At 37.0% G+C, this 26272-nt stretch overlaps 1 protein-coding gene across 1 annotated transcript; it reads left to right on the top strand.

Annotated features, from left to right (window-relative positions):
- The first annotated feature begins 18617 nt into the window (after nt 1-18617).
- On the top strand, nt 18618-21604 carry LOC139688076 (apolipoprotein D-like). Its single transcript, XM_071585497.1, has 5 exons — nt 18618-18707; nt 19310-19440; nt 19549-19640; nt 19742-19834; nt 21144-21604. The coding sequence occupies exons 1-5, from the start codon at nt 18618-18620 to the stop codon at nt 21602-21604; spliced, it is 867 nt and encodes a 288-aa protein (XP_071441598.1).
- The last annotated feature ends 4668 nt before the right edge of the window (nt 21605-26272 follow it).

Consider the following 26272-nt stretch of genomic DNA (forward strand, 5'->3'; position numbering starts at 1 on the left):
AGGTATCTACTAACATTTTTGAACACTCGAAACCAGTTTTGAAATTAAAACATCTGGCAAGAATATTTTTTTTCAATCCTCCTTAAAGATCTTGCAGGAATTGAAGCAAGTCCCACAGAGCCTGTATCTTTATGAAGATAACCTGAGAAATATGAATATTTTTACTTTCGTTTATAAAGAACCATAAAATGTACTAGTGCCTCTTCGTAATAGTTTGGATACAGTTTCTACAAATAGGAACAGAAAAATGAAAGAGTACTGACTCAGGCGAAACTTCTTTCCTGGGCGTCATCCCTGGTTGGGAATTCTTCTTGAATTGACTACTCACGAACGGTCATCGATCTCTCTCCATTTATGTGCATTTTATTCATAAACCAAACCCATTGTGCAATTTTTAAACAAAACAATGGGGAAGCCCAAACAGTGTAAACTACGAGCATTATGTCAGAAAATGCTGTAATTATTTTTAAACTATCATTCTTGATGTAAGAAGACTTAGCATTGCCACAAAACAGTTCGTGCAAAGTTCACCCAGGTTCTAGTTAATGAAATTTATTTAAACATTTATTAAATCAAAGATGGAGCCATTGAGAGCAGAGCTGTTTATTGAATTATATGCACGTTCAGCTGCATAACTTTTTCTTTTCATCGGGAAGGGCTTAGCTTCTGGGAAATATTTTTCCAGACTGCGCTCAAACTTCTTAATGTGCTCGAGCAACGTTAGGCTACTTGAGGTACTAGGAAGGTGCGCGAGCCGCCCAAGTGGTTTTATTAGATGACGCACTTCCTCGTAGACAGTTAGACGAGGCGTGATGGTGTATTCTGTGAGGCAGGAAAGAGATGGAGCGGATAATGAGAATGGGATGGAAAAAGAAGAGCTATGAGGAGAGTGAACACTGGTGAAGAATGAGGTTGAAAAAAAAACACCGCTAGTCAGTCGGTATAGGCGCTTGTCGTCGTGAAAGCATTATTCTGGAGTATTCCTCTCCTTCTCGGGGCCTTCATCGGTTGCGTTACTGTGTATGCGACACATCTGATAACTTGCATAATATCCCTGAACATGGTCCGTCTGCGACGTTTCTGTAAGAACACCTCAAGTTGAGTCAGGAGATTGAAATTTGAGAAGATTATTGGCCAGATAACGTTGGTCAAAACCGGCGGGTTTAACTAGGAAGTTCTCAAATATTAATATAAAGCACTATTTTCAACTGCGTTTCATTTAGTTTTTGTTCTACTTGTAAAGCATTTATTAGGTGCCTAATTGTCATCTAACGTCAACGTCACATTGAGTTACGAGTACAAAACTGAATTCAGTGCATAAATATTCAACCTGTAATCACTACTTGTAAGAATAACTTAAAGGATGGCATTCACTCAAAAACAGATTAACAATAGAGTTCAAATTAAATTCGAAGCAAACAGTTTCATTTTCATTTCGATCCAGGCAAGAACAGTAAAACATTTCTATTTAAAACTGTTTGAAAAAACGAAGAGCTTTTATATTCCAAATTTAGTTGCAAGAACACAGATTTGTGGCGCATTGACATTATCATTTTGATAAAAATTAGCAAATTGATATTAAGTAGCAATGATTATTAGGCGTTGGAATGATTCCATGCAGATTATCCTACATTAGTCTCGGTTAAAAAAATATTTATTTGGTCCTGAGATTTAAGTGTTTGCTTTGAGATGATAGAAAAGATATAATGATATTTTGAAATATTAAACCAAAAATTAATGGTTTATTTATGCTTCTGTTACGGCTAAAAAAGTAACAAATTGGATTGCGTTATTTGGTACCCGAAAAATCACATATCTTGGGTGGAGCTGCAATGCTCTACCCCCTTGACTACCGCAAGCCACTTATATATATATATATATATATATATATATATATATATATATATATATATATATATATACATATATATATAAAATATCTTCGAAATGGAACGCTCTTCGGCGACACACAAATATATAAAAACAAAGATGTAGATTTTTAGAATATAGAGACACAAAGAAAGGACACTCACAATTTGTTATTTTACGTTTTGACAGCACGGCTGTCGTCTTCGATTCTGAAGACGACAGCCGTGCTGTCGACACGTAAAATAACAAATTGTGAGTGTCCTTTCTTTGTGTCTCTATATTCTAAAAATCTACATCTGTGTTTTTATACACACACACACACACACACACACACATATATATATATATATATATATATATATATATAAATATATATATATATATATATATATATATATATATATATATATATATAAACCATAAACCATAAACACAGTAATCAACCCGAAGGTCGGTTTGGTAGGTGATGGTAGAGTTCACCCAGTACTAAGCCCTATTCGGCGTGTGAAATTCACACATCAGGGTAGGGGGGCCAGTTCCTTTCCCTGTGCCGGTTATGGTTTCCCAGGAAGATCTGGTACCCAAAAAATCACATAGCTTGGGTTGAGCTTAGAGTGCCCAGAGAGGCTTTCTCGGGAATGGAACCCGGGACCCTCTGGTCAGCAGTCCATAGCTCTACCCACTGGACTACCGCGACCCTATATATATATATATATATATATATATATATATATATATATATATTTATATTTATTTATTTATATTTATATATACATTCAAACACGAAATCCCGCCAAACGGCGAACAAACACTCACCCATATAGAAACAGATATAAGGAAATGGGATAGGAACACACATAAAGGACGAACAAAGGAGAGATGGGGAAGGCGGAATCCAGCAGATCACGAATGTAAAAATATTTCCTAGACCGGGATTTGAACTCCAGATCTTTCCACCTGCCTGGCGGAGTCTCTTAAACACTTGAGCTATCCAGGAAACGCGATGCTTTATGCAACCAAGTGTCCCGATTCTTTGGCCAAGAGATGGCGTATGAATGCTAAGCTAAAAATTAAAATAGAAGGGCAAAAGCTAGAGCAGGTAGAACAGTTTACGTATCTCGGAAGTGTTTTGGACCAATACGATCAAAGAAGTAGTAGTAGTAGTAGAAGTAGTAGTAGGCACGTAAGGAGAAGAATTGCGCTGGGCAAAGAGGCTTTCACAAGGAGGAGGGAGTTGATGACAGGGACGTTGAGTAAGGATATTCAGGAAAGACTAGTAAAAACTTTGATGTGGAGCGTGGCTACGTACGGCGCGGAAACGTGGTCATTGAAGTAGGAGGATGGACGTAAATTGGAGGCTTTTGAAATATAGAAGTGGAAAAGAATGAAGAAGGCGAAATGGATCGAAAGGAAAACAAATGGGGGAAGTACTAGGTATGGTGGGCGAAGAGAGGGGTTTGCTGGGAGAAATCCTATGGAGGCAGGAAAAGTGGATGAAAGGGGTATTGACCGGCCAGTGGATGTTGAGGACTGTAATTGAGGGTAGAATGTTCGGAAAACGAGGAAAGGGTAGGGACAGGATAGAGATGTTGGACGGGATGAAGGGAGGAAGGAAGTACTCAGAAATGAAGAGGGACCTGATGCACAGTAGGTAGCTGGACTTTGTGTTTTGTTAGGAGTCACAAAATATTTATTTGGTAGATGTGTCCATCCAAATACCTACTACCAGTAGATTACTATATATATATATATGTGTGTGTGTGTGTGTGTGTGTGTGTAAAATTGAGATGCAAGAATTCATCGTAAGTACCAACATGTTTTCACACTCCTATAAATACCCATCATGTTAAATGATGTAAGTGTATTTCATCCTACTGTTCAATCGAGAATGAGGTTCACAATGGAGCAAAGAAATAAAAAAGAGCAAAAATGGGTCACAAATTGTTCGTCACCAGCCGGAAATATTAAAAATCTGATTCACGTAAGAGTACGTGCTCATAATCCGTCAGCAAAATCTTCTACACCTCATTAAAATGGATGAGGGAAGGTCAGGAGGAGGGGAGGAGGAGGTGATGATGAGTGAGTGTAAAAATATGGGTCAAATTATTTGATTTTTTCGGCCTTTCCTTTAGCCGGTCAATGAACAGAGGGTCTTGGAGCTAATTAAAATTAACTGCAAAACTATTAGGGACCCCATTTCGTGCTCAAGAAGAGAAAAAACAAAGCTGAGAGCGCTCCTAGTCCGTATTGACGTATTCGGTAGTGGAATTTATATTCCAAATATCCCAGCATCAATGAATTTGATGTAAAATTCAAAATAATGGGTAATGACTAATGAGCATATGAGTTATGGAACTGAAGAGGGAGATAAAATGTTTCACCTCGAAAAATTCGACGTCAATCTGGGTAACAAGTTTCTTACGGGACTTTGATTGACCTCAATTTAATATTTCTCTTGTACGAAATTCATGGACTTCACTACAACGATACCTAACATTGGAACTAATTTTACCGAGTAAGAGCTTGAATGACGCCTACTTTCTTGGAGGTTAGTAATGCTTGCGCTAGGATTACCTTAGGTCCAATGAGCGCAATTTGAGAAATATTAGTTAATATGCGGATGGACTACAAATATATTTTTTGTCAAAAACGGTCAAATGGTTACCTAATTTAAATTTATATATGCTGGAAAATGTGATTATCTTTGTAAAATGTACCGCCAATTATTTCACAGTGAATCTCTCTTGGTAGGTTATGGTCAAGCATAGAGTTCATGCGGAGGGAAGTACTCCATTGGACCAGACACAGACTACCAGGAAATCAGATAGGAAAAGAACAGAATCCTTCGAAATCTGGTGCTGGAGGCAAATTTTGAAGATCAAGTGGACTGATGAAGTAAGAATCTAGGTACCAGATAAAAAGGTGAAAGAAATGGTAATATGCAGCTCTCCTTAATAAGATAAACTAGAGCACAAAGTAAGACACACTGGTTTTGTTGAAAGTACAATGAAAAGTTCAGTCTTCGCAAAAGGTGAAGGAACAAAGATGAGAATGAAATAAAGAGGTTCGTATGAAAGACTACTCAGCAGATTCTAAGTATCTTGTGTAAGGAAGAATGGAAAGATGTAATCAACTCATCTACGAATGGGAAGGTGAATGAATGAATACGTAGACTAAATTACGTAGACTACGTAAACTAGACACTCTGGCTTACAATTCCTTTTCTGTTTCTCTTACGCACATTGGGCCACATATTTTAAATTCATATTTATTTAGCTTATTACCAAATTAGTTTATTCTTCATTCCTATTCCTTTTAGTACTATTATCTTCCAGATCTTGGCACAGAAATATATGTATTTCAGCATGCTATCGATAAGAATAAAGAGAAAGAAATTTTCCAGACATAAAAGTAGCATAGAACAATGCATTAAATGTAGCACAACTCTGAAAATTTCGAACCCTGGTGACATTATTTTCGAAACTCAGCTGATTTAGGCAATGGGATATGACTAACAGCTCAATCGGGGACTGAGGAGAATGGACATTGTACTCAGTCACCTGCCTTAAGTCCGAATCGTAGGATTTTTGTTGTAATGCATTCCTATAATTCTTGCCGACCTGAAAATACCCTGTTACCCCATGTTATAAAAAGGTTGCACACCTTTAAATATTTTCCTCATCGAATCTCGTCTGAAATAATATTTTTTAAATACCGGAGAAATACAGGATTTTATAAATTGACAGAAAAAGTATCTACAGTCTTAACAGAGAGATATATTTAGATTTTTAGAAGGAGCGGAGGGAGTTGGATTCCAAAGAATAACGGATGATATAGAATCGTGTTTGCTTTCGCCTCTACTTGAAGCACGGCCTAACAAAGCTTGTACTAGTGGTGTGGAGTGGACAACTGCTGTTCGAGAAATAAGAACTTTTTACTACTTATTTTAGGCAACGAAAGGTAAACAAAGATACGTTAAAACTGTTATGTGAGGGAATATTAAAACTATTAAGAGTCATTTTTTTGTCCCTAAGCTATGATAGATGAAGTAATGAGTTCAAAAATACTGAAAGATCACTGCTCATATGTGGGTCTGTTCAAATGATGAAAATGTTGGCCACATTCAGATTTATATGAAAGATATTTATCAAATGATCCTTAAGTTCACCTTATTACTAAGAGTCATTACATGGGACATGAAACTAATTTTTCCTCCTTCGTCATAGATCCATAGGGTAAGAGATCTAAGAAAAAATTCTCACAAAACCCTTTGATTATTACAATCTATAAAATTCTATTATATTAATGCCACTCTTAGTTGGAAAAAAGTATAAGTTTTACAGGAAGTTTGATTTTCAAAGATCTTATGAGAAATTATTGGTGTGGAATTAAGGAGTTGAATCTGTGCTAGCAGTGGACAGCAAGCGATAATACCCAAAGATGATTTGTAACTCTCCAAAAATTTTCTTGAGAACAGTGAAAAGAATCAAGGAATTAGGGATAAGCAGTAGAGAAGGAGGCTCTAAGAAGCACGAAATACGAACTCATCAAATCATACTTACTCATTCTATAGCAATTTATGCCCCTATATAAGTTCTGAAGTAATGCGAGTAAAATATTGGTTCACTGCCTTCAAAGGGTAAGCTCCTCTTACACATAACGTCTTGGCCCTTTCATTCATTTTTAATCACTCCACATTGGGCGCTATTCAAATAATTAAATTAATACATTACACAATTTCAGGTGGATTAAAATCATCCCAGTCAGAATCAATGTTTCATGTATCGTACCCAAAGTCTTCAGTAGTTTATAACTTCCACCTTACATGCTATAACATCTTAGTGTCTATTCATCCTTCCAGCTCACAGCATCCTTACATATGTAGACCACAGCATCCTAACATATGTAGACCAGCCAACGGCCAGCATAGTCGTTCCTACTTTTTCGTGAATCCGCATCCCAGAATTTGAAATTAGCTATTTTTCACTCAGTGAAGACGTTGAATTTGAAGTTACTGCTGGATATGCCGCAACAACAATAGCAGAATCACCCACTGGCATGGGCACAAATGCGATAATTTCAGTATAACAGCCATTTCACTCTCTTTCACACTGGCATATTCAAGGAACACTTCCTCGACGGAGTTTCGCCCTCGGTAGTTCAACTAGCTCATGCATTCAGCCGAAAATAGAAATATTTGCGTTAGAATCCCGATTTTAGTGTGTATTTTTGCTCTGTGAAATTCGCGAAGATGCTTAACGCGTGGGAGTACATTTCCCCACCTTACGCCTGTTTTTATTGTTGTCTCTTCACTGTTGGGTAAAAGTTTTATCACAACCCTTATATTGTCCAAGGGCTATGGTAGTCCAGTGAGTTGAATTCTGGGCTACTGACGGGAAGGCCCGGGATCAATGCCGGGAGACGCCTCTTGACACCCTCAGCTTCTCCCAAGCTGTTACTTTTCTCACGACACGACAATACTCCGAGAAATCATAGGCGGCACAGGGAAAAAATCTGGCCTCCCAACCCTATTGTAAGAGATGCACCCCGATACGATGAATTTCCCGCACAGTTGGGATTAGTAATAGGTTAACTTTACCTTCACGAATCAAACCAAACTTCCGGTTGATTACTGTGATTTTGTAAATAGGCCATTCTATCAGATCACCCAGCTATTTTACTTCCCTGTCATCATAGATATAGGCATTTGTATAGGCATTATTAATTCTAGATAATTCTTCTGCCATGAAATGCTCCAATATTTATTGTCAAATAATTATTGTCGATTGATACAGTCGATGTGTATTTCATTCCACACCATAAGCACCCTAACGTAACCTGCTTCTTTTTCAACATTTTCTCTGAAAAATGTCTAAAAGCTAAACTAGGTTCTCTTTTAACCTGTCAGTGTTTCTCTTAGGTCCAAACTTTTCTTTATGTAGTCTTTTTTTTGCTTTTCATTTTTTTTGGAGACGGCTCTCTTCTTTTCCTTTGATTAACTTGATCAAAGGATAATTTGAGCATCTACTTATTATCCTGACCACTTCTTTTTGGAAAGCTGTCAGCATTAATTTCTTTCGTATATCCAATTGTAGTTTAATCCACGAGTACATATTGAACATTACATGGTGAAATTGATAAAAAGCTTCTCCCTCTCATTTTTATAAACCCCGAAGAGGTGTAATCAATTACTGGGGCATTTTTATGTGAAAGTTCAGTAGAGACAGACTCTTTGAGATGGGGACAGACTCTTTACGGAGGTTTTGATCTTCATACCTAACAGTGTATTCCTTTTAAATTGATTTAGTCTAGAACTCTTTTCAATTGTTAAACCGTTTTATGCATCTCTTCATATTCAATGCAAGGAACATGATTTAGCTTCTTCAATATTATATTAGGTTATTCATTCTTTAAAATATGGTTTTTCAAGCCCAAAATTTTCCTCTTTTTCTCTTTTTTTTTCTTCCGACCACTATCATTTTTTTACGACTTAATGCTTAAGCAGTAATTTTTCAGTTCTTAAATTTACCACTTTCTTTATTATCACCAATATTTTCTCCAAAATACAGCGATTCTCTGCCTCACTTCCTTTCAAACCATAACCGAGCCATAGAACCCGAGTTCCCGAGGCTACAGGTCAGTGCTCTGCAAACTGGAGTATTACACCCAGTAACTGGTTAGAAAACTCCAAGAAGCTGTCGGAAATACCGAAACAGTATCTTTAACCGGAGTCATCGATTAAATGTGCATTACATCACAAACATTTCAGAGCATATAAATCATTCACCTTGACCAGGATTCGAACCCAAATCCCACGATGTCCGGTCGAGTGCTATAGTCAGTTAGGCTAGCTAGGCGTCCTCTTGCAATCCGAAATTTTGGGCGCTTGGAAGGAACAAGATCAAGGGATCGAATCTCAGTCAAGGCGAAGTATTTTTACTCTGAAATTGTTGTATTGTCTTTACAAAATATTTCAAATTGATATCTTTTGCTGAACATAATGGACACAAAGTTCGTGTACATTTGTCCATAAACATTTAGGAATATATATATGTGTGCATGTATATATACAATATTAAAAAACCATAAATACAGTAATCAACCCGAAGGTCGGTTTGGTAGGTGATGCTATAGTTCACCCAGTACTAAGCCCGACGGCGTGTGAAATTCAAACATCAAGGTAGGGGGGCCAGTTTCTTTCCCTGTGCCAGTCATGGTTTCCCAGGAAGATCTGGTACCCGAAAAATCACATAGCTTGAGTGGAGCTGCAGGTGCCCAGAAACTTGCCCAGGGATTAGGGATTGAACCCAGGACCTCCAGTCAGTAATCCAACGCTCTACCCCCTGGACTACCGCGACCCACATTTACAACAAAAAATATTATATATATACAGGTATATATATCCGGCAGCGGGATGTTGAAGACTGCAATTGAGAGGAGAATGTTAGGCAAACGAGGAAAGGGAAGGAACAGGATAGGGATGTATGACGGGATGAAGGGAGGAAGAAAGTACTCAGAGCTGAAGAGGGACCTGATGTAGAGTAGGAAGTTGTGTTTTGCTAGGGGTCACAAACAATTTAATGAGTAATTATGTCCATCCAAAACCTACCTTAACCGGTAGATTACCTAAAAATAATAAATAATTATATATATATTAGTATATATATTAGTATATATATAATTATTTATTATTTTATAATATATATATATATACAAATATTTTATATTATATATATATATATACAAATATATAAAAACACAGATGTAGATTTTTAGAATATAGAGACACAAACAAAGGACACTGATTCTGAAGACGACAGCCGTGCTGTCGAAACGTAAAATAACAAATTGTGAGTGTCCTTTCTTTGTGTCTCTATATTCTAAAAATCTACATCTGTGTTTTTATATATTTGTGTGTCGCCGATGAGCGTTCCATTTCGAAGATATTTTATATATATATATATATATATATATATATATATATATATATATATATATATATATATATATATATATGTGTGTGTGTGTGTGTGTGTGTGTGTGTGTGTATAATTAGGAATTCTACCGGTTTAGGTAGGTTTGGATGGACACAACTATCAAATAAATATTTTGTGACTCCTAACAAAACACAATCCAGCAACCTACTCTGCATCAAGTCCTTCATATTTGTGCACTGCTTTCATCCCTTCATCCCATCCACCATCCTTCTCCTGTTCTTGCCCTTTCCTCGTTAGCCGAACATTCTCCCCTCTATTATAGTTTTCAGCATTGCAATGCCGACCAGTACGCCCTTCATCCATTTTTCCTGCCTGAATAGGATTTCTCCCAACAAATCCCTCTCCTCGCCCACCATACCGATTACTTCATGATTTGTTTTCCTTTCGGTCCATTTCGCCCTCTCCATTCTTCTCCGCATCTATATTTCAAAAGCCTCCAATCTACGGCTATCCTCCTGCTTCAATGACCATGTTTCCGCGCCGTAAATAGCTACGCTCCATATCAAATTTTTAGCAAGACTATTCTTAACATCCTTACTCAACATTCCTATCATCAACTCCCTACACCTTGTAAATGCCTCTTTGCCTAGCGCAATTCTTCTCCATACGCCCATACTGCTATGACCGTGTTGGTCCAGAACACTCCAGAGATACGTTAACTATTCCACCTGGGATATTTTTTCCCTACTTTTTTAATGTTTAGATTAGCCTTTTTCTTTTAGAAAAGCGCATAACCATTGTTTTATTAATATTGATTCTCATCCCTTATCTATCGTACTGAGTTTCCAATTCAAACAAAAGGATAAAGAGTGGGGCAAATGATTACTTAGGGGATGATCAGTTTGGGTTTAGGAAGGGAAGAGGCATGCGTGATGCCATTGTAGTAATGAGATTATTAATCCAGAGGAATATAGAACACAACCAAGAGGTATTTGCCTGTTTCGTAAATTTCGAAAAAGCGTTTGATAGAGTGAATTGGGAAAAACTAATGAGTATATTGCAGAAAATAGGAATAGATTGGAGGGAAAGGAGGCTAATCTGCAACCTGTACATGTCTCAGACTGCGTAGGTGCGGGTGGGGAACGGGGAGTCCGGATGGGCAGTGTTAGGAAGAGGTGTAAGGCAGGGTTTCCCATTATAACCGCTGCTGTTCAACCTGTATGCAAAGGAAATGATTAAAGAGGCATGGGAAGAACTCGAGGTAGGAATGAAAGTGGGCGGGGAATTCGTAAAATCAGTTAGGTTTGCTGATGACCAAGCATTAGTTTGTCAATCAGCCAAGGGGTTGCAAGCATTGCTTAGTGCATTGGAAATTCAGTGCGACCGGTATGGCATGAGAATCAAATTAATAAAACAAAGGTTACGCGATTTTCTAGAAAGAAAAAGGCTAAGCTTAACATTAGCATAGGAGGACAAAAACTAGAGTAGGTAGAACAGTTTACGTATCTCCGTAGTGTTTTGGACCAACACGGTCAAAGTAGTAGGGACGTAAGGAGAAGAATTGCGCTAGGCAAAGAGGCTTTCACTAGGAGGAGGGAGTTGATAAGAGGGACGTTGAGTAAGGATATTAAGAAAAGACTCGTAAAAACTTTGATATGGAGTGTAGCTATGTAGGGCGCGGAAACTTGGTCACTGAAACAGGACGATAGACGTAGACTGGAGGCTTTTGAAATGTGGGTGTGGAGAAGAATGGAGAAGGTTAAATGGACAGAGAAGAAAACAAACGAGGAAGTACTTGGTATGGTGGGCGAAGAGAGGGGTTTGTTGGGAGCAATCCTATGGAGGCAGGAAAAGTGGATGAAGGGGGTGTTGACCGGCAGCGGGATGTTGAAGACAGTAATTGAGGGGAGAATGTTAGGCAAACTAGGAAAGGGTATAGGGTAAGGATAAGGATAGGGATGTTGGACGGGATGAAGGGAGGAAGAAAGTACTCAGAGCTGAAGAGGGACCTGATGCAGAGTAGGATGTTGTGTTTTGCCAGGGGTCACAAATTATTTGATTGGTAATTATGTCCATCCAAAAACCTACTTTAACCGGTAGATTACCTAATTAAAATATATACATATAAACAGATATGCATAATTTATTTCTCACTTACGTCGGCTGAAACCTATTACTTAGATTGGTACATTTTTTTAGCAATTATTCACGCCAAAATGATGACAGACTTATCTTTTTAATTCATCTCATTGCTTAAAATACCATTTTTAATGAATGGTCTTCAAGATGACCGCCATTTATATAGAGAAAACTAAATAAATCCGATGATAAAATTTCATATACTAGTAGTTTCTTTCTGATTAAACAAAGAAGCAAGAAAATTTTTAAATATCATCAGATATGTATATCGCATATCAAACATATTTACCACGGTATTTATTGATTAAAAAATCTAAATATAAAAAAATTCTTTATTTTTTCATTATAATTACTTTGTTAGGAGTGAAATGATTCTTTCACTCGGTGGTTAGTTTTTAAAATGAGATATAATCATAAAACGTACTGTCAGAAATCCCAACGAAATTATCGTAATTACCTTTTTATATGGGTACTTCTAAGTGTTTCCGATATTAAACGGTATGCAGAAAATCTGATGTCCTCTGCTATGGTCAGTGTGTTCTTAGGGTTTACCCTATGATTTGAACATTAATCTCTCAGGCCGGAAACTTAGTTTTTGATCCATTCTGATAAATGCAGGTATTGATTTGATTAAAATAAAATATAAAAACGAGTGAAATATTCATTACAGCAGTGTTCCGATGCTTTATAGTTCGATTTTTCTGAACATATTCAAAATGAATTTAGAATGAATACCATCTTGAATTAATGAAGGCGGTGAACGTTCGATACCGCATTCAAACCGGTAAAAAACACTATATACTTTTAAAGGTGGGACGAATCCATTTAAAATACGTGCAGTTGAAAGGAGGTCGTTATAAGCGAACGTTCCAGAGCATCAAGTTTGGATTTGTTATTTGTGGGACCTGCTTGTTTTGACGAGACCGTGATCGGTTGAGAAACAAGGGTGCACTATTGTCTGGAGAGCGAAGTGAGGACGCCGAGAGGGAGTGGCAGCGGACGTTTGGCAGTCTTCCACGAATGACCTACGGGAAGACAATGGGTCCGTCCAAGTTAAAAGCTCAACTACCTACTTTCCTTCGGTCTCTGTTAAGAATTTTAAAACGTGTTAAGTATTGGTATATGATCTCCGGTGGTAATTCATTCTTCCCATCTAAACTTTCTATGCAACAAATACCATCGAATCAACTCTAAGCTCGATTAAGTTCAGAGTTCCTGTTTAGAGGGTTTTTATTCTTTTAGGATTGAGGAGATTGTTTTCCTACGCGCTCAATCAGTGGTATGCCATGCTTATATTCTGTTATTTCATACATGTGTTCTAACGCTTTGTCACTCAATAACAATTTGGGAGAGCAACTACGTGCACGGGAATCAGAATACAATATTAGTGTGTAATAGTAAATTAAAATCATAATATTATTTTTAGTGTCTCAAAAGACGTTTCATCGTATCAAAATTGCAATATATCGTTACTCTCGACACATTAAAATAGACTAATAGAACCGTGTTTATTTCTGCTACATAAAGCAATAGCAGCATATTTGAAAAATAGATGCAGGTATCTCAATAGTTACAAACCATATTCCAGACCCTACTAATCCATTACTGCACTCTTTTGGCAAATGACTTGTAATGCGAGCGGTATGAAAGAAAACGGCATTCTTGTATGTGCCCAGAAGAGGAAAATGAGAGTAAAAATACAAGGTACGTGGTGAATTGAAAATTGACGCGGCTATCGACTTCATGGAAGCTGGCGTTATTTTCTCAGCACGCCATTATGGGCGTTCGCAATAACAAAGTAAACAATAGCTTTATGGCTATGATAAAAAGGACGTAAAATATAGTAAGCTCAATGAGGAGAGATCAGAGTGTAACAGAGAGATCAATGGTAATCATGATCTATTAAGCGACTGTCAAATTTCACTGCTAATTGCTTTGCACTTATGGATCCCATCCACCCCTTCACTAAAAGGCCGTCACGAGTTGTCTACGGTTTTCATAAAGGCTATTAATTAATGATCAAACAGTTTTGAAAATGATTTCTCAGTTTGAGGGTATTACTTTTTCTTTTCGTATATTCAATAATATCAAAAATATACTAAAAATGCTGCTGACGTTTTTGTGTATGTATTTTTGCATACTAGTAAATGCTCAATTGACACGCACTTCTCAGCTCTTTAGTAGATTGATGTCGGGACCATTAGGTTCTGTGAATGATGTTGGAAGCGCAACTGTTATAAAAAGTTCTGCGTTCACGTAGGGTGTCTATGCACAATATTCAACCCATATAAAGGCTTTTTGTGAGAGGGTACCTAACAGTATTGGTCTTTGTGGCTTGTGCCTCTGTAATGTATAAAGGAAATGTACATAGCTGATTTGCCCAGAACAGTGACACTATGCAAATTTAGAGGGAATCCAGTAGGAGTAAAAAAACTCGCAAAAAAATTGACCTGGTTTGGGCTTAGGAAGTCTCCGTCTACTTCGCGAACATGAATGGAAACAGTGAACACTTGTGGAGGAAGTTTTTCCTGTATGCCTTTCAAAATGCTAATTGATTCGACTGACACAGCACATTCTTCTCAAATAACCTTTACTCTCCAAAGTAATTTTTGGGGAGGTTCATCACTCTGAAATAGGGCAAAACGCTTAACACATACTATACGATCAGCAAAGTTCGTAGAACTAATAAGTGAGCAATTTCTCTCTCTAAAAAGTGAAAGAATTTTCAATTAAAGAGACTTAGGAATTATGTTAGTTCTCTTATGTACTTATTCAATTCTTCTTGAGTTGCCGTTGAAACGGGAAAGAAGGTCCCTTCTTGGTATGGTTCGTTCTTATAGAATTTCATTTTATTTGTAATAAATGCATGTATCATATGATAAATAATTAGGAAAAGCCAGTAATTCTTTATTTTTGCTTCTTTCGTTTAAAACTCAGAAGTTAAACGAAATACTGAACTTACGCCTGACTTTTTTGTAAACATTGAATATTATTGGGATTTCTTCCGCAATGATATGATTATCAGATTGAATGTTCTCAAAGTTAGATTTTCCTGTACAACACTTTGATACTAACAACGCATGTAAGGTAAATACATTGTTTTTAGCTTTAGTTGATTACCATTCAGTAGATTCTTCTCAACTATTCGGTATCTTCGTGAGTAACAACTTGAAAAGGGGCTCAAAAAATCATTTGAAAATGAATTCCATTTTTACAAGATTTATAATATGCTAAATCGAAAGATTGGCAGAAGCTTTTAATATCACATTTAGGCAGTACACATATGAAGAAATTATATTAATTTCTTTGCGAAATACCGAATTTTGTGCAACTTCCATTGGATCAGTCAATGCCACTGCGTAAATTAGTCCCACATTTAGTTGCAGGCAAGGACGGGTCAAGATAATCCCCAAGGGAGGCGGAAGAAGTTGACAATTATCCATCTTTGTAATATATGAATATTGTAATCATCGTTGCTTTTTTCCTGTATTGCACCAAATATATGTGGCATGTATTAATCAGAATATATCTCAATCCAAATAAAATTACTGAAAATACAAGTGCTTGTTATTACTAGTCTTATACAAGTCTTTTATTATTTATTAAATGGATATAAGTACTTATGTATTATCTGCATATGCAACCAATTTTCCTTTTAAAGTGGTAATTACACCCTCGTCATCTCGCTATATAATCTCGTCATCTCATCCAGTATTCACATATGATTTTATTCTTGAGAAACGATTGTTGTTACATGTAAAAAAAGAAGAAAAATAAAATTTTTAATGTCCATTGGTTGGTTTCTCAATTTTTAAATGCAGTATATTATTCTAAAATAAATCAATACAATACAGTCTTCCTCTAAAACCCTATTTGTTGGCAAATAACTCCACCATCTTGATAATTATCATCAAATACCCCTTGGTATGATCAAAACAAACAAGTTTTTATTAGTGAGTATACATAAAGAAAGATGATTATCCGTACCGACAATGAGCACTCGAGAGGTGTGATCGCGTTTCGCCACCGCTTTCAACGGTGACCTGCTGTCGTTTCTTTGGTCGTATCCCTCCCCCAAGACTTCTCATTCGATCCCTCTTCTCCCCATTCAAACGGTCCGTTCTCCCTTCCAATGGCGAACGGTTCTACAATCGCCTATGCCTCTCAACGAACAAGCCTCCCGAGGCATCTAGATTTTCCCATCCTTCTCCGCTCGCTGTCCCCCGCCCAAGTCTCAAACCATCCCCTGTTACGGTAGGGCCAGCCAGGTATGTCTCCCCTACCCCACGCTGCTGCACCGGGGCGGCGGCGCATCTCGCGAGTATACGGGCATCCGCCGCCCGACAAGCCGTTGGCTCTCGCCGTAATAGTGCATCAAGGGGACATTTATATCCAGGAACTCGATTAAACGTTTTTTCTCCACACTACCTCTACTCACATGGATCAGAAAAACCTAGGAAGACATGATCCCCCAGCCATCGAACCCCACTAACTTCCCCCTCTTTTTTCCCCGCCCTTTCTTTCTCCTGCCATCCCTCCGCATGGACTGGTGTCACGCCTCTCTTTCCCCATCCCCCCGTGATGAGGGTGGGTGGAGGTGCAGCGGGAGCATGGGTTACGGGGACGGGGGTGAAGAAGGAGGAGGCGAGGAATGTATAAAAGAGAGTGCCCATGGCATTTCCAGGCTCAAATCGACTCAACCCTGGTTATTGAAGGTGTCGACAGAAAGTTGTGCTTTTCGGGTAGCGAGGAGCGGCTGTTCTGCTATCTCCGCATAGTTGACTCTGAAGAGGCTCCGAAGGGTAAGCCAAAGGGTTCTTCACCCTTCTCCTTCTGTCACCACTATCTCTCTTTGAGGGAATGAATCGATCTATCGTTATTTTTTTGAAAGTTGATTTCGCTATAGTGAATTACCTCTCTTCGGTGTCTGAAGTGCCTATACCTCGTAAACACGTTCGCAATTTTGTTTAGGTGCTTGTATAGATGTAGCTCTCCTATTACTCAAAAGTGGATTTTCCCCTCTTCTTGACGTTTGCTTCTCTGTGATATTCTGAGAATGAGGCCGTAGTGAAGCAGTACAAAAGTTAGTTCACTGTTATGCGTATTTTATTCAAGAATTTTTCCTTAAAAACGACAGACAATGTTGGGCGAAGTTTCGATAGGAGCCACAAAATATGAAGTTCATTTTTCAAGAAGTCATCATCAATATTTAATCAAATAATACATTTTTTCGTAGCAGGTATCGATTTTAACGACGATTTCGATTGCACCCCTTCTCCGGTTGGCCTTTTTTTTTCTATTAAATACTTCCGTTTTTATCTTATTTGCATGACACATTCCGTTCTTGATCTTCCTCCTCAATTCTTCGCATTAATTGTTTTTTTTCTATTTCAATTAAATGGAAGCCGTTGTACGCTAGAGTATGTCCGATAGTGTTCTCTCTTGGAGTGTTATCTCCAGATACTTTCCCTTCTCAATCCAAAGAAATTTACTCTTGATTGATCGTTCCATTCGTTACCATTCAAAGTTAAAATAAGAAATATTAAGAAAAAACAAAAGTCCACGTATATTTTGACACATTATATCAAAATGGGCTAAAAAGTTCTCCGGTCGTCTTGTAAATTGGGAATGAGATATTTAATTACAATATAGAAAATGCATGGTAGAAATTCTAGAGCTTGGGAATGATTATTTTTACCAACCCAATATATTTGTTCAGCTATTAAATTAGAAATTCTAAAGTCCTTGATGGTGAGTAAACATCAGAAAGATTAACTCCACCTTCATCGTGCCATTGGTCAAAATTCTAATTGGTAATGTTACGCAATTTTTGAAATCAAATGTTCTGTTTCATTGTGTGATGATAATAATGGGGTATTTCAGTCGATTTATCGTACATCAGTTATGAATTTGAGTAACATTTATCATATTATAGGCATATATTATGTTACAACCAGATTTCATTTGACCTCTGGCTACGGATTATATTTACTACGAACTGACTCGAACACTAAACGGATTTGCTTGACCAAGTAAAGACCATAGAATCAAATATTTGAAGGTTCAGTTCTTCATAATCCACGCCAATGTTTCTTTAGGATTACATCTCTTCTGAGACTTTTTTGCATGATTTTATTCCTAAAATGTACTTCAAAAAGATCCAGTGTGTGTTGGGTGATTATCGTTTTCTTTCTTCTACTAATATATTTTTCATTGCCTTTTTATTGTTAACCGTCTTATGACTTAATTTCTCAATGATATGTAACGTTTAAGCACATGAATATCTAATACATAATTAACTGTGGAAATATTTAGAATTTTGTCGAGTAGTTTACACAAATTTCTAATATAAACATTTCGCGAGACGCTTGGGGACGTGGAAATCTATGCTAAAGTAACATATTCATTATTAATTGCTCTAATTGGTAATGCAGGTTAATTATAGCAGGAAATTAAAACGGGCACCGAAATCATCTCATGTATTCAAACAAATATACATTAGTTTTCCTCTCCTATACCCAGTAATTCTACGTACAATATCTTAAACTTATAATGCATTGAAAATTAACCAATTGATAAATGTATCCTGAGAAAATATTCTCTACAACTGCATATTTTTTATCGTTGTTTTTTTTTCAGATATTAAAAACGGAGATGTTGGTTCTACTCGCCATGGCCCTGCTGGCCCTGGCCAATGCCCAGATCCCTGGATTTACTGGCTGTCCTGCATATCAAGCTATGGAAAATTTTGATATGGAAAAGGTAGGTGTCAAGACCAAGTCCGAAACAATACACTATCCTTATCAAAGAAAGGGAACCTTCGGAGTTACATAAACAAATGGTGATCTACTCGTATGTATGTCTCGTATGTGCATTTGTTTATCACTACCACGAAATTTAAACCTTAATGGCTCACGCATCAAAAGTTATGTTTACTAATACAATTAAAACTCGTGATTCTGAAGGAAAATCTGTGACAAAATATTTTCCAAATCATTACAAATACTTACGGCTAGGTGCACAAATATGTATCACAAGTTAACTCGGGCAATTAAAGACCGATGAATAAAACCATATTGAGTGAATACTTCTTCAAACAAAAGTTAACGGCTCAAAGTGTAGTACATTTTTCAAGAGAATAAAACAATTTCCTAGTAGGTTGCAGAACTGTAACCTATGATAGGCAATCGGATATCTATATGCTCCAACAATGATTTTATTGTCAACTCGCTTATCATACTCAAATGAGCGTAAAATTATGCTTTCCCAGTTAGCTGCTTTTATTTTTAGTTTTTCCACTAGTCAAAATATTTATTTAGAAGCCCATGGGCATGATAAAGGGTTTTTCAAAACTTTCATTTTAGTTTGCTGGTCGCTGGTATGAATCACAACGCTACTTCCAAGTTCTTGAGGTCGGTACACGCTGTGTGGCGACGGTATACAAAATAAGGCCGGATGGGAAGGTCGGCGTGGCAAATGAAATGGTTACCAGAATGTAAGTTAGAGCGTTTAAAGTGTCCAAGATTTATTCATAGGACTGGTATAATATTTACATCTGGAAAGAGCATTTATATTCAAGCATCACATGATCTCATTTTTCCAGAACTGGAATAAGACGAGTGCTTGAAGGAGAACTGAAAAATGTTGGAAAATCGGGAGAAGCTAAGTTATCCGTCAAATACACAAATCTCCCAGGTATGATAAAGAACATGTCTGCAAAATAAAGATAAATATAACCGAATTCTATTTTGCCACCAGTATTTTTTTTAATAAAACACAAATTTTTGTCTTTTTAGTTTCTTTTGACACTCAGTACAGCATCCTGGATACCGATTATGATAACTTCGCCATTGCTTGGTCCTGCAACTCGCTGGGTCCGTTTAGCTCAAGTAAGTAGTTGCTAAAATTGTGGAAGTCATAAATAATAATGTAAAAGATAATATGAAGTGATCATTGCCAGTGCATTCTTTTAATTTGAATTAAACATGCTTTATGAGGTTGATGGTCAGCAGTCGGCTAAATAGTTTTGCACTCGTTAATAAAGTCACTCGTGCATGTGCGTGAATAAAACCATAAACACAGTATTCAACCCGGAGGTCGGTTTGGTAGGTGATGGTAGAGTTCACCCAGTACTAAGCCTTATACGGCGTGTGAAATTCACACATCAGGGTAGGGAGGCCAATTCCTTTCCCTGTGAGGGCTATGGTTTCCCCGGAAGATCTGGTATCCGAAAAATCACATAGCTTGGGTAGAGGCCCACAAAGTTGATTACCCGGGAATAGAAACCGGGCCCTCCGATCAGTAATCCAACGCCTTATCCCTGGACTACCCCAACCCCTAAAATGTGGATATGAGTTACAAAGCAAAGTAATTAGCAGAAATATTGGCCTTATTGTATCTATGATGTTGTATATTTATGGAATATAACAACAATATTGACAGTAAGGGAATCCAGACGCAGGAATTAATACTGGTAAAGATTGAGTCTATTTTGGCTCAATAAGGAGCTTGTCATTTTTGACCAAGCTACTATTTTACTTTAGGCTGATTGTTTTTGATTGATTTGTTTGAGCGATTCTATTGCTTTTGTATACATACTATATAATATTTTACCGCTACGCCCTTACCACACGTTAAAAGTAAAATATTTTTACGCAATTAATTGACATGGTAATGTCATGTCTATTAAAGGTAATGAACGTTTCTCCTAATGCCACTTGAGGCAATAGTAATCAGGTCCATTCTCGCATACCAGTGAAAGTACGTGAAATGAGGCTTTGTTGAAAATAAAATGCAGTTATACCAAAAAATGAATTAACAATATGAACATAGAAATGAAGCATTCCCTCAATTATTTTGGTCCAGCATATAAATTGGAACCCTAAAAGTATTTTGTCTCCTATAATGCAGGGATATTTGCTATTTATAAGTTATGAGGAAATGCATGTAATTCGGTATCAGTGAAATGTATACTTTACAGTGACAAACTCACACATTTTATGAGGTGCATCACAAAACGAGTCAAGAAAAATTTTATCGAGATGAAATTCAAATTCGGCTTTGAACATACATGCATGGTGAAGGTGTGGTAGGCATCTCGCTACTAGATTTTGAGCCAACCTTTGTAGTAACGCATGACTCGAGAAATTTTTAGGGCTAATTTGAGTGTGGCTGAACCATGAATGATTCCTTTTGCAGCTCACGCCTGGGTCATGACAAGAAAACGCGACCCCACGGAAGCCGTCCTCCAGAGGGCTTATGGAATCCTCGACAAGATAGGACTCAGCCGCAACTTCTTCGTTCGCTCCGACCAGTCCGAGTGCGAGGACCCAGTGCAGGATTTGCCAGCAGTGGCGAGTCCTGCCAAGAAACCCCTGGACACCTTCACGGCATCAGCCCAAGAGGCCGTGGCTCCCATCACCTCCCAGGTGAACCCCTCGAGCGGCACCCAGCACGACGCTGCGCCGGCACCGGCACCCTCCCAGGCCGTCCCACCCGCCCGTCCTTATTCGGCCGCCGCACCGCCGCCAATCCCCGTGGTGGCGGCGCAAGCAGCAGCGCAGGCCGCGGCTGATGCTGTCTCTCCTGAATCCGTCAACGTCAGTCAGGACACCGAAACCGTCGCAGTAGAGAGCAACGACAATGCCGTGAAAAACTGATCATTGCCATTGTTGCTAAGGATTGTGATCATAACCCACCGTGCTGCAGGGTGACCGCCAGTTCACGATCGGAGATTTATGGAACGAAATACGTCGAGTTGTTCCACCCATTTAACCGCAGTCTTCCAAGACCGGCGTTCCTCAAACGAAAAAAAAACAATATTTATGAAAGCGTACACACCCGTAATTGGAGCAGTTCTTTAACTTATTTTTTTTAATCCATTTGGTCTCGTGGCCTATCATTCTGGGATGCAGAATCTATGGTTTCGTTATCATGGAAAAGTACAAATCTTAGGGTTATGAATACTCATGAGTGTCTCATAAAATATGTAATGTAATATTATGGAGCTATTAGAAAGCAATATTGCAATTAAATATGTGACATTAAGTTATTTTGAATGACCCTTCAAATATCTACCTTTTCCTCTCGATGTGTTATACTTGAGCCGTTAACCTTCCATTCAAAAGGTACATAAGGCAAAATGTGGAGCGTGATTTGCCTTATTGTCGCGTATTCCTAAAAATACACATTTAGTAATGTGAAAGTCACATGCCACTCATGTGTTTGATCTATATCTTTATTACCATTTATTTTCCCTGGCAAATATTAATAAATATATCAACAAAAACAGTTTGAGTGAAAAGAAAAGATAAACTGATAAGGCACATGTAAAAATAGACCCAGACAGCACCATAATGGTGAAGAGCCTTTTCTCTCAAAAGGTAATCATTTTCAGAGTAATTAATCATTAATGTTTATGCTATTCAAGACTAGATAAAATTAAATTGCAATTTAAATTGATGTCAATTGTTGAGTAGGAATCAAATAAAACGATACGTATTAAAAATATGTGAAGAAAAATTACGAGCAGTTCATGAAGTGGGCGTTTCATTCTTGCAGAACATTATTTGACAGAACTTGAGCCATTAAATCATATTTTACTAAGAGATTCCAGAGAAATTGTTGATTGATAGCAAATCATTCATTAGTTTTCATGAGGATTTGTTTCAGACGAAAGTACTAAATTAATTAAGCTACAAATTACGAAAATAATTAAAATAGATTGAAATAGTGACGGTTTAGTCCACTATACTTCACATATAAAATTAAAATAAAATGTGACGATATTTTATCCATCATTCATTCCTTCATTAAATAAAATTTGAATACAAAATTAATTTGAAATTATTTAACTCTTTATACCCGCAGGAAATACGGTTTGATTTATTATTCATTTAATTCTCTGAGCACGTGTACACATGTGAAAAAGTTAATCACGCCAAGGTCATGCATTGGATCTTATACAATTTATGTATAAGTCTATTAAAAATGTAGCCACATTTTTTGAGTAAAAATTGTTGGAGAAAACGGTATAGATTTAGGGGATGCAATGTTTTAGATGAGAATTTATACCACGAAAAATAACTGACTTTACGCCATAAGAGCCATAATAGTTTTTCTAGATATTGTTGGAAATACTCTCGCAAATGAAGTGAAATAAAACAGAGGTATTTATGATTGAAAATATATGTGCATAGATGGACAGTACCATGTCGCACACAAACCTCTAGCATCACAATCAAACTTGAAACCATAACATGAACATAAATTAAAAAAAAAATCCAAACTTAGCCAAACTACATACTAAGATAATCAGAGCATTTACAAGCCATTACTATCACACGATAAAAACAACGCGCCGTCCAACATCACACCCCGCTCAAAATCACACATTTTTCAACTTTATGCCCCGTCCAAAATCAGGTAACAACAAACATCACACACTTTCATAATCCAATTTCGTAGCATTCACATGACTTGCAAACCATATTCGCATACAGACTTCGTAAAGTTTATCGCCCTATCTGAAACTATTTTTAAAACTCCTAACAGCTGATGAAAGCACCCAAACAAGTCTCCAGGTTCAATTTAGCAATACTTTCATTTAAATATAAAAACTTGTTCCATTTGTTTTTTAAGCTCCTATTTTTACTTTAAAACTGCAGACCTTTTTCGTCTTGAAACTTGATGTTTCTATTTCCTTACTTATCCTCCTACCATTCGTCATTTTTAACTATTCTATGCATCGCGCCTAACCTACTCTTCTTTCTTCTATTTTATAAACTCTTCCATTCAAAGTACAGATGCTCGTTACCCTATTTGAACATTTATGCACACCGATTACATATCAGGCTACCTTTCGATAACTGAATTCTGGCTACATTTTCTTTAATTGAATGTGTGCACTAGTTTAAAGACAAAATATATGTATGACCGAACACCGTTTATTATAAAACTAGGAAGTAAAGAAAAACCTTATTTAATGTTCTCCGTCTATTTCTTAAATGTTATTAGCTTACGGTGACATTGAATTGATAATGACAGAAAATTCCCCTCCATTCAAACTTTAATCCCTAAAATTCTATTAATGATATATCCAAGCATGAGAAATGGAACAAATGGACACCGAAATATTTTCCCGGAAACAGCAAAGACAACATTTTCTGAAGAAACAATTCCATGCTGTTCTGATTGAGTCAATTTACACGTCTAATTGTCTCCAGGAAATATTTTGGATTGCTAACAGAAATCCCACACGAAATTCAGTAGAGTATATTATTTTAGTATTTATTTTATTTAATTCTCTTTTCCTCTGAAACTTATCCAGATTTATTTGATTAGTTCTTGTTTTATCTGTATATTATCAGAAAATATCCGAGTAATGAAGGCATTCCTTTTCGTAATAAACAACTGTGAACGACTGCTTGAGTATCGTTGTGTGTATCAAGTATTGTTGAGTTTCGTATGTATTTGTTTTCGTATGTGTATCGTAAATGTATTTTTCTTTCTGATTTTTAATTGGTGTCGTTTTGTTTAATAGGAGAAGTGAAGGAATGCATAACCTTGTTTCCTATGCCTTTGGTGCGCCTCAATAGGCAAATTCTATGGTTGCGTTTCTTTTTTGCTTATAGCAGTGTTTATTTTCATATGATATCCAAATCTAATTTAAAACACGACACATAATATCAGTAGGTTATTCAATAATTTGCTTGATCCACCATCTATTCATGGGATGTATACTTGAAAATTTCTTCTACGCTTTTGAAAATATATTGGTAGAAAAAATATAAATGACTGTTTTAAGTGAAACAATAATCTCATAAAGCTAAAATAACCCTTAGAGTGTTACTATAAAAATAATAACAGCAAGAAAAATAACTATCAAACAATAATAATATATTTCCATTGAAAATTTGTTTACTAAAACTTTTGAGTTGCTTAATTTTGTCCGGCAACAAAATAATATAGGAAATGTGGCATTTATCTTCGATGTCGCCACGTCGTAATTACGCTATATATTCTCTCTATGAGCATTTCTCTATGACGAAAGAGAACCTTAGTGTCGAATTCGAGGTTGTTAGTACCAGTATTTGAGGGTGTGCGTGGATGAATCATCAGGAACTTCTTTTTTGCATATATAGATATTAAGGTATTCCTTTTTATTATTTATTTGTCACCTAGAAGCACATCTCAAAGTTTTGGATAATGGACTAGTCTAAATGATGGTGTGAAGCAATGACCTTTGAAGCGCACACTTGGGATGAAGAGGTGACTGGACTCTAATGTGTTAACCATTCCTCTTGAAAGTAAATTACTCCCTCTGGTCAACATAAGAAATAAGGTTGGTACGGCTGACATCCTCCCTCTGGAATCTTTCCCCGCTCAACGCAGGGAGGACGGTAGCTTTGATGAATGATTCACGAGTGATGGTCAAGTACGACCGTGTGTTTGAAAATGTTTTCGCACCTCTAAGTTCAACGGTAAATGCCCCCCCCCCATACGTCTCCTGTTTCTCATTGGCGACTTGAGCAATATTATAGTAGTAGACCAATCCCCGATAATTATGTGACAAAATGGTTAAATGGCAATAACACTGGTATTTTATTTCTACCAATTTCAAGTTTTCCTTATTATTCCATTTTGAGAAAAAGTAAACCAAAATTGAAATGAATCGTCGGAAATTTTCAAAGATTGGAATTATGATGACAAAATTCACCTTTTTGAGGAGTAAATATACTTTTATATCAGTCGCAGAGACCACGTCTTATTACAATCATTAAAGCGTACAAGCGTACACGTGGAATCGAGCTATCGGTAAGCAATAAGATTCATTAATGTGCTAATGTCATCTAAATAATCGAGATATTGGGTTTCAAGTAATTACTTCATTTTTTCGAGCGATACTTTGAAATTCCAATCTTTTCAAAGTCACATAGATTCAAATTTCAGAGCAAAACAAACACCTAATGATAAAAAGGTTTATAATTTCTCAAAATTCGCCATCCTTCAAATGAGGGTTCATGGAATCCTTGCGGCCGAACCAAATAAACAGAATGTCCAACTCATATCTGCTAGTGATTGAATGGTATCGGGCTTGGGGCATTCCTCTTATCTAATTACACAAAATTGTATTCTGATAAACAGTCACCTGCGATTTCAACAGAAAATTTGGTATCCAGAAATTTGCACCACTAGGATAAGGTAAGATTTTCGTGCACGACTCCCGGGGACTCCTCGGCGGCCGCCCTGGAGATGACCTTGGAAGAGGATGGACGTGGATCTGAAATTGGCTATTAATTCTTCAAGCATCTTTTAAAAATAAATTC

This window comes from Hetaerina americana, unplaced genomic scaffold (assembly GCF_022747635.1).
Source record: "Hetaerina americana unplaced genomic scaffold, ioHetAmer1.1.p SCAF_2, whole genome shotgun sequence".
NCBI classification, from domain to species: Eukaryota; Metazoa; Arthropoda; class Insecta; order Odonata; family Calopterygidae; genus Hetaerina; species Hetaerina americana.

What these genes read in the sequence shown, in the direction of transcription:
- LOC139688076 (XM_071585497.1), top strand. Translation starts at nt 18,618, where the DNA reads ATGGCCCTGCTGGCCCTGGCCAATGCCCAGATCCCTGGATTTACTGGC. An exon ending in AATGAAATGGTTACCAGAAT is followed by an intron (nt 19,441 to 19,548) that starts GTAAGTTAGAGC and finishes TCATTTTTCCAG; the next exon opens with AACTGGAATAAGACGAGTGC. An exon ending in CAAATACACAAATCTCCCAG is followed by an intron (nt 19,641 to 19,741) that starts GTATGATAAAGA and finishes TTGTCTTTTTAG; the next exon opens with TTTCTTTTGACACTCAGTAC.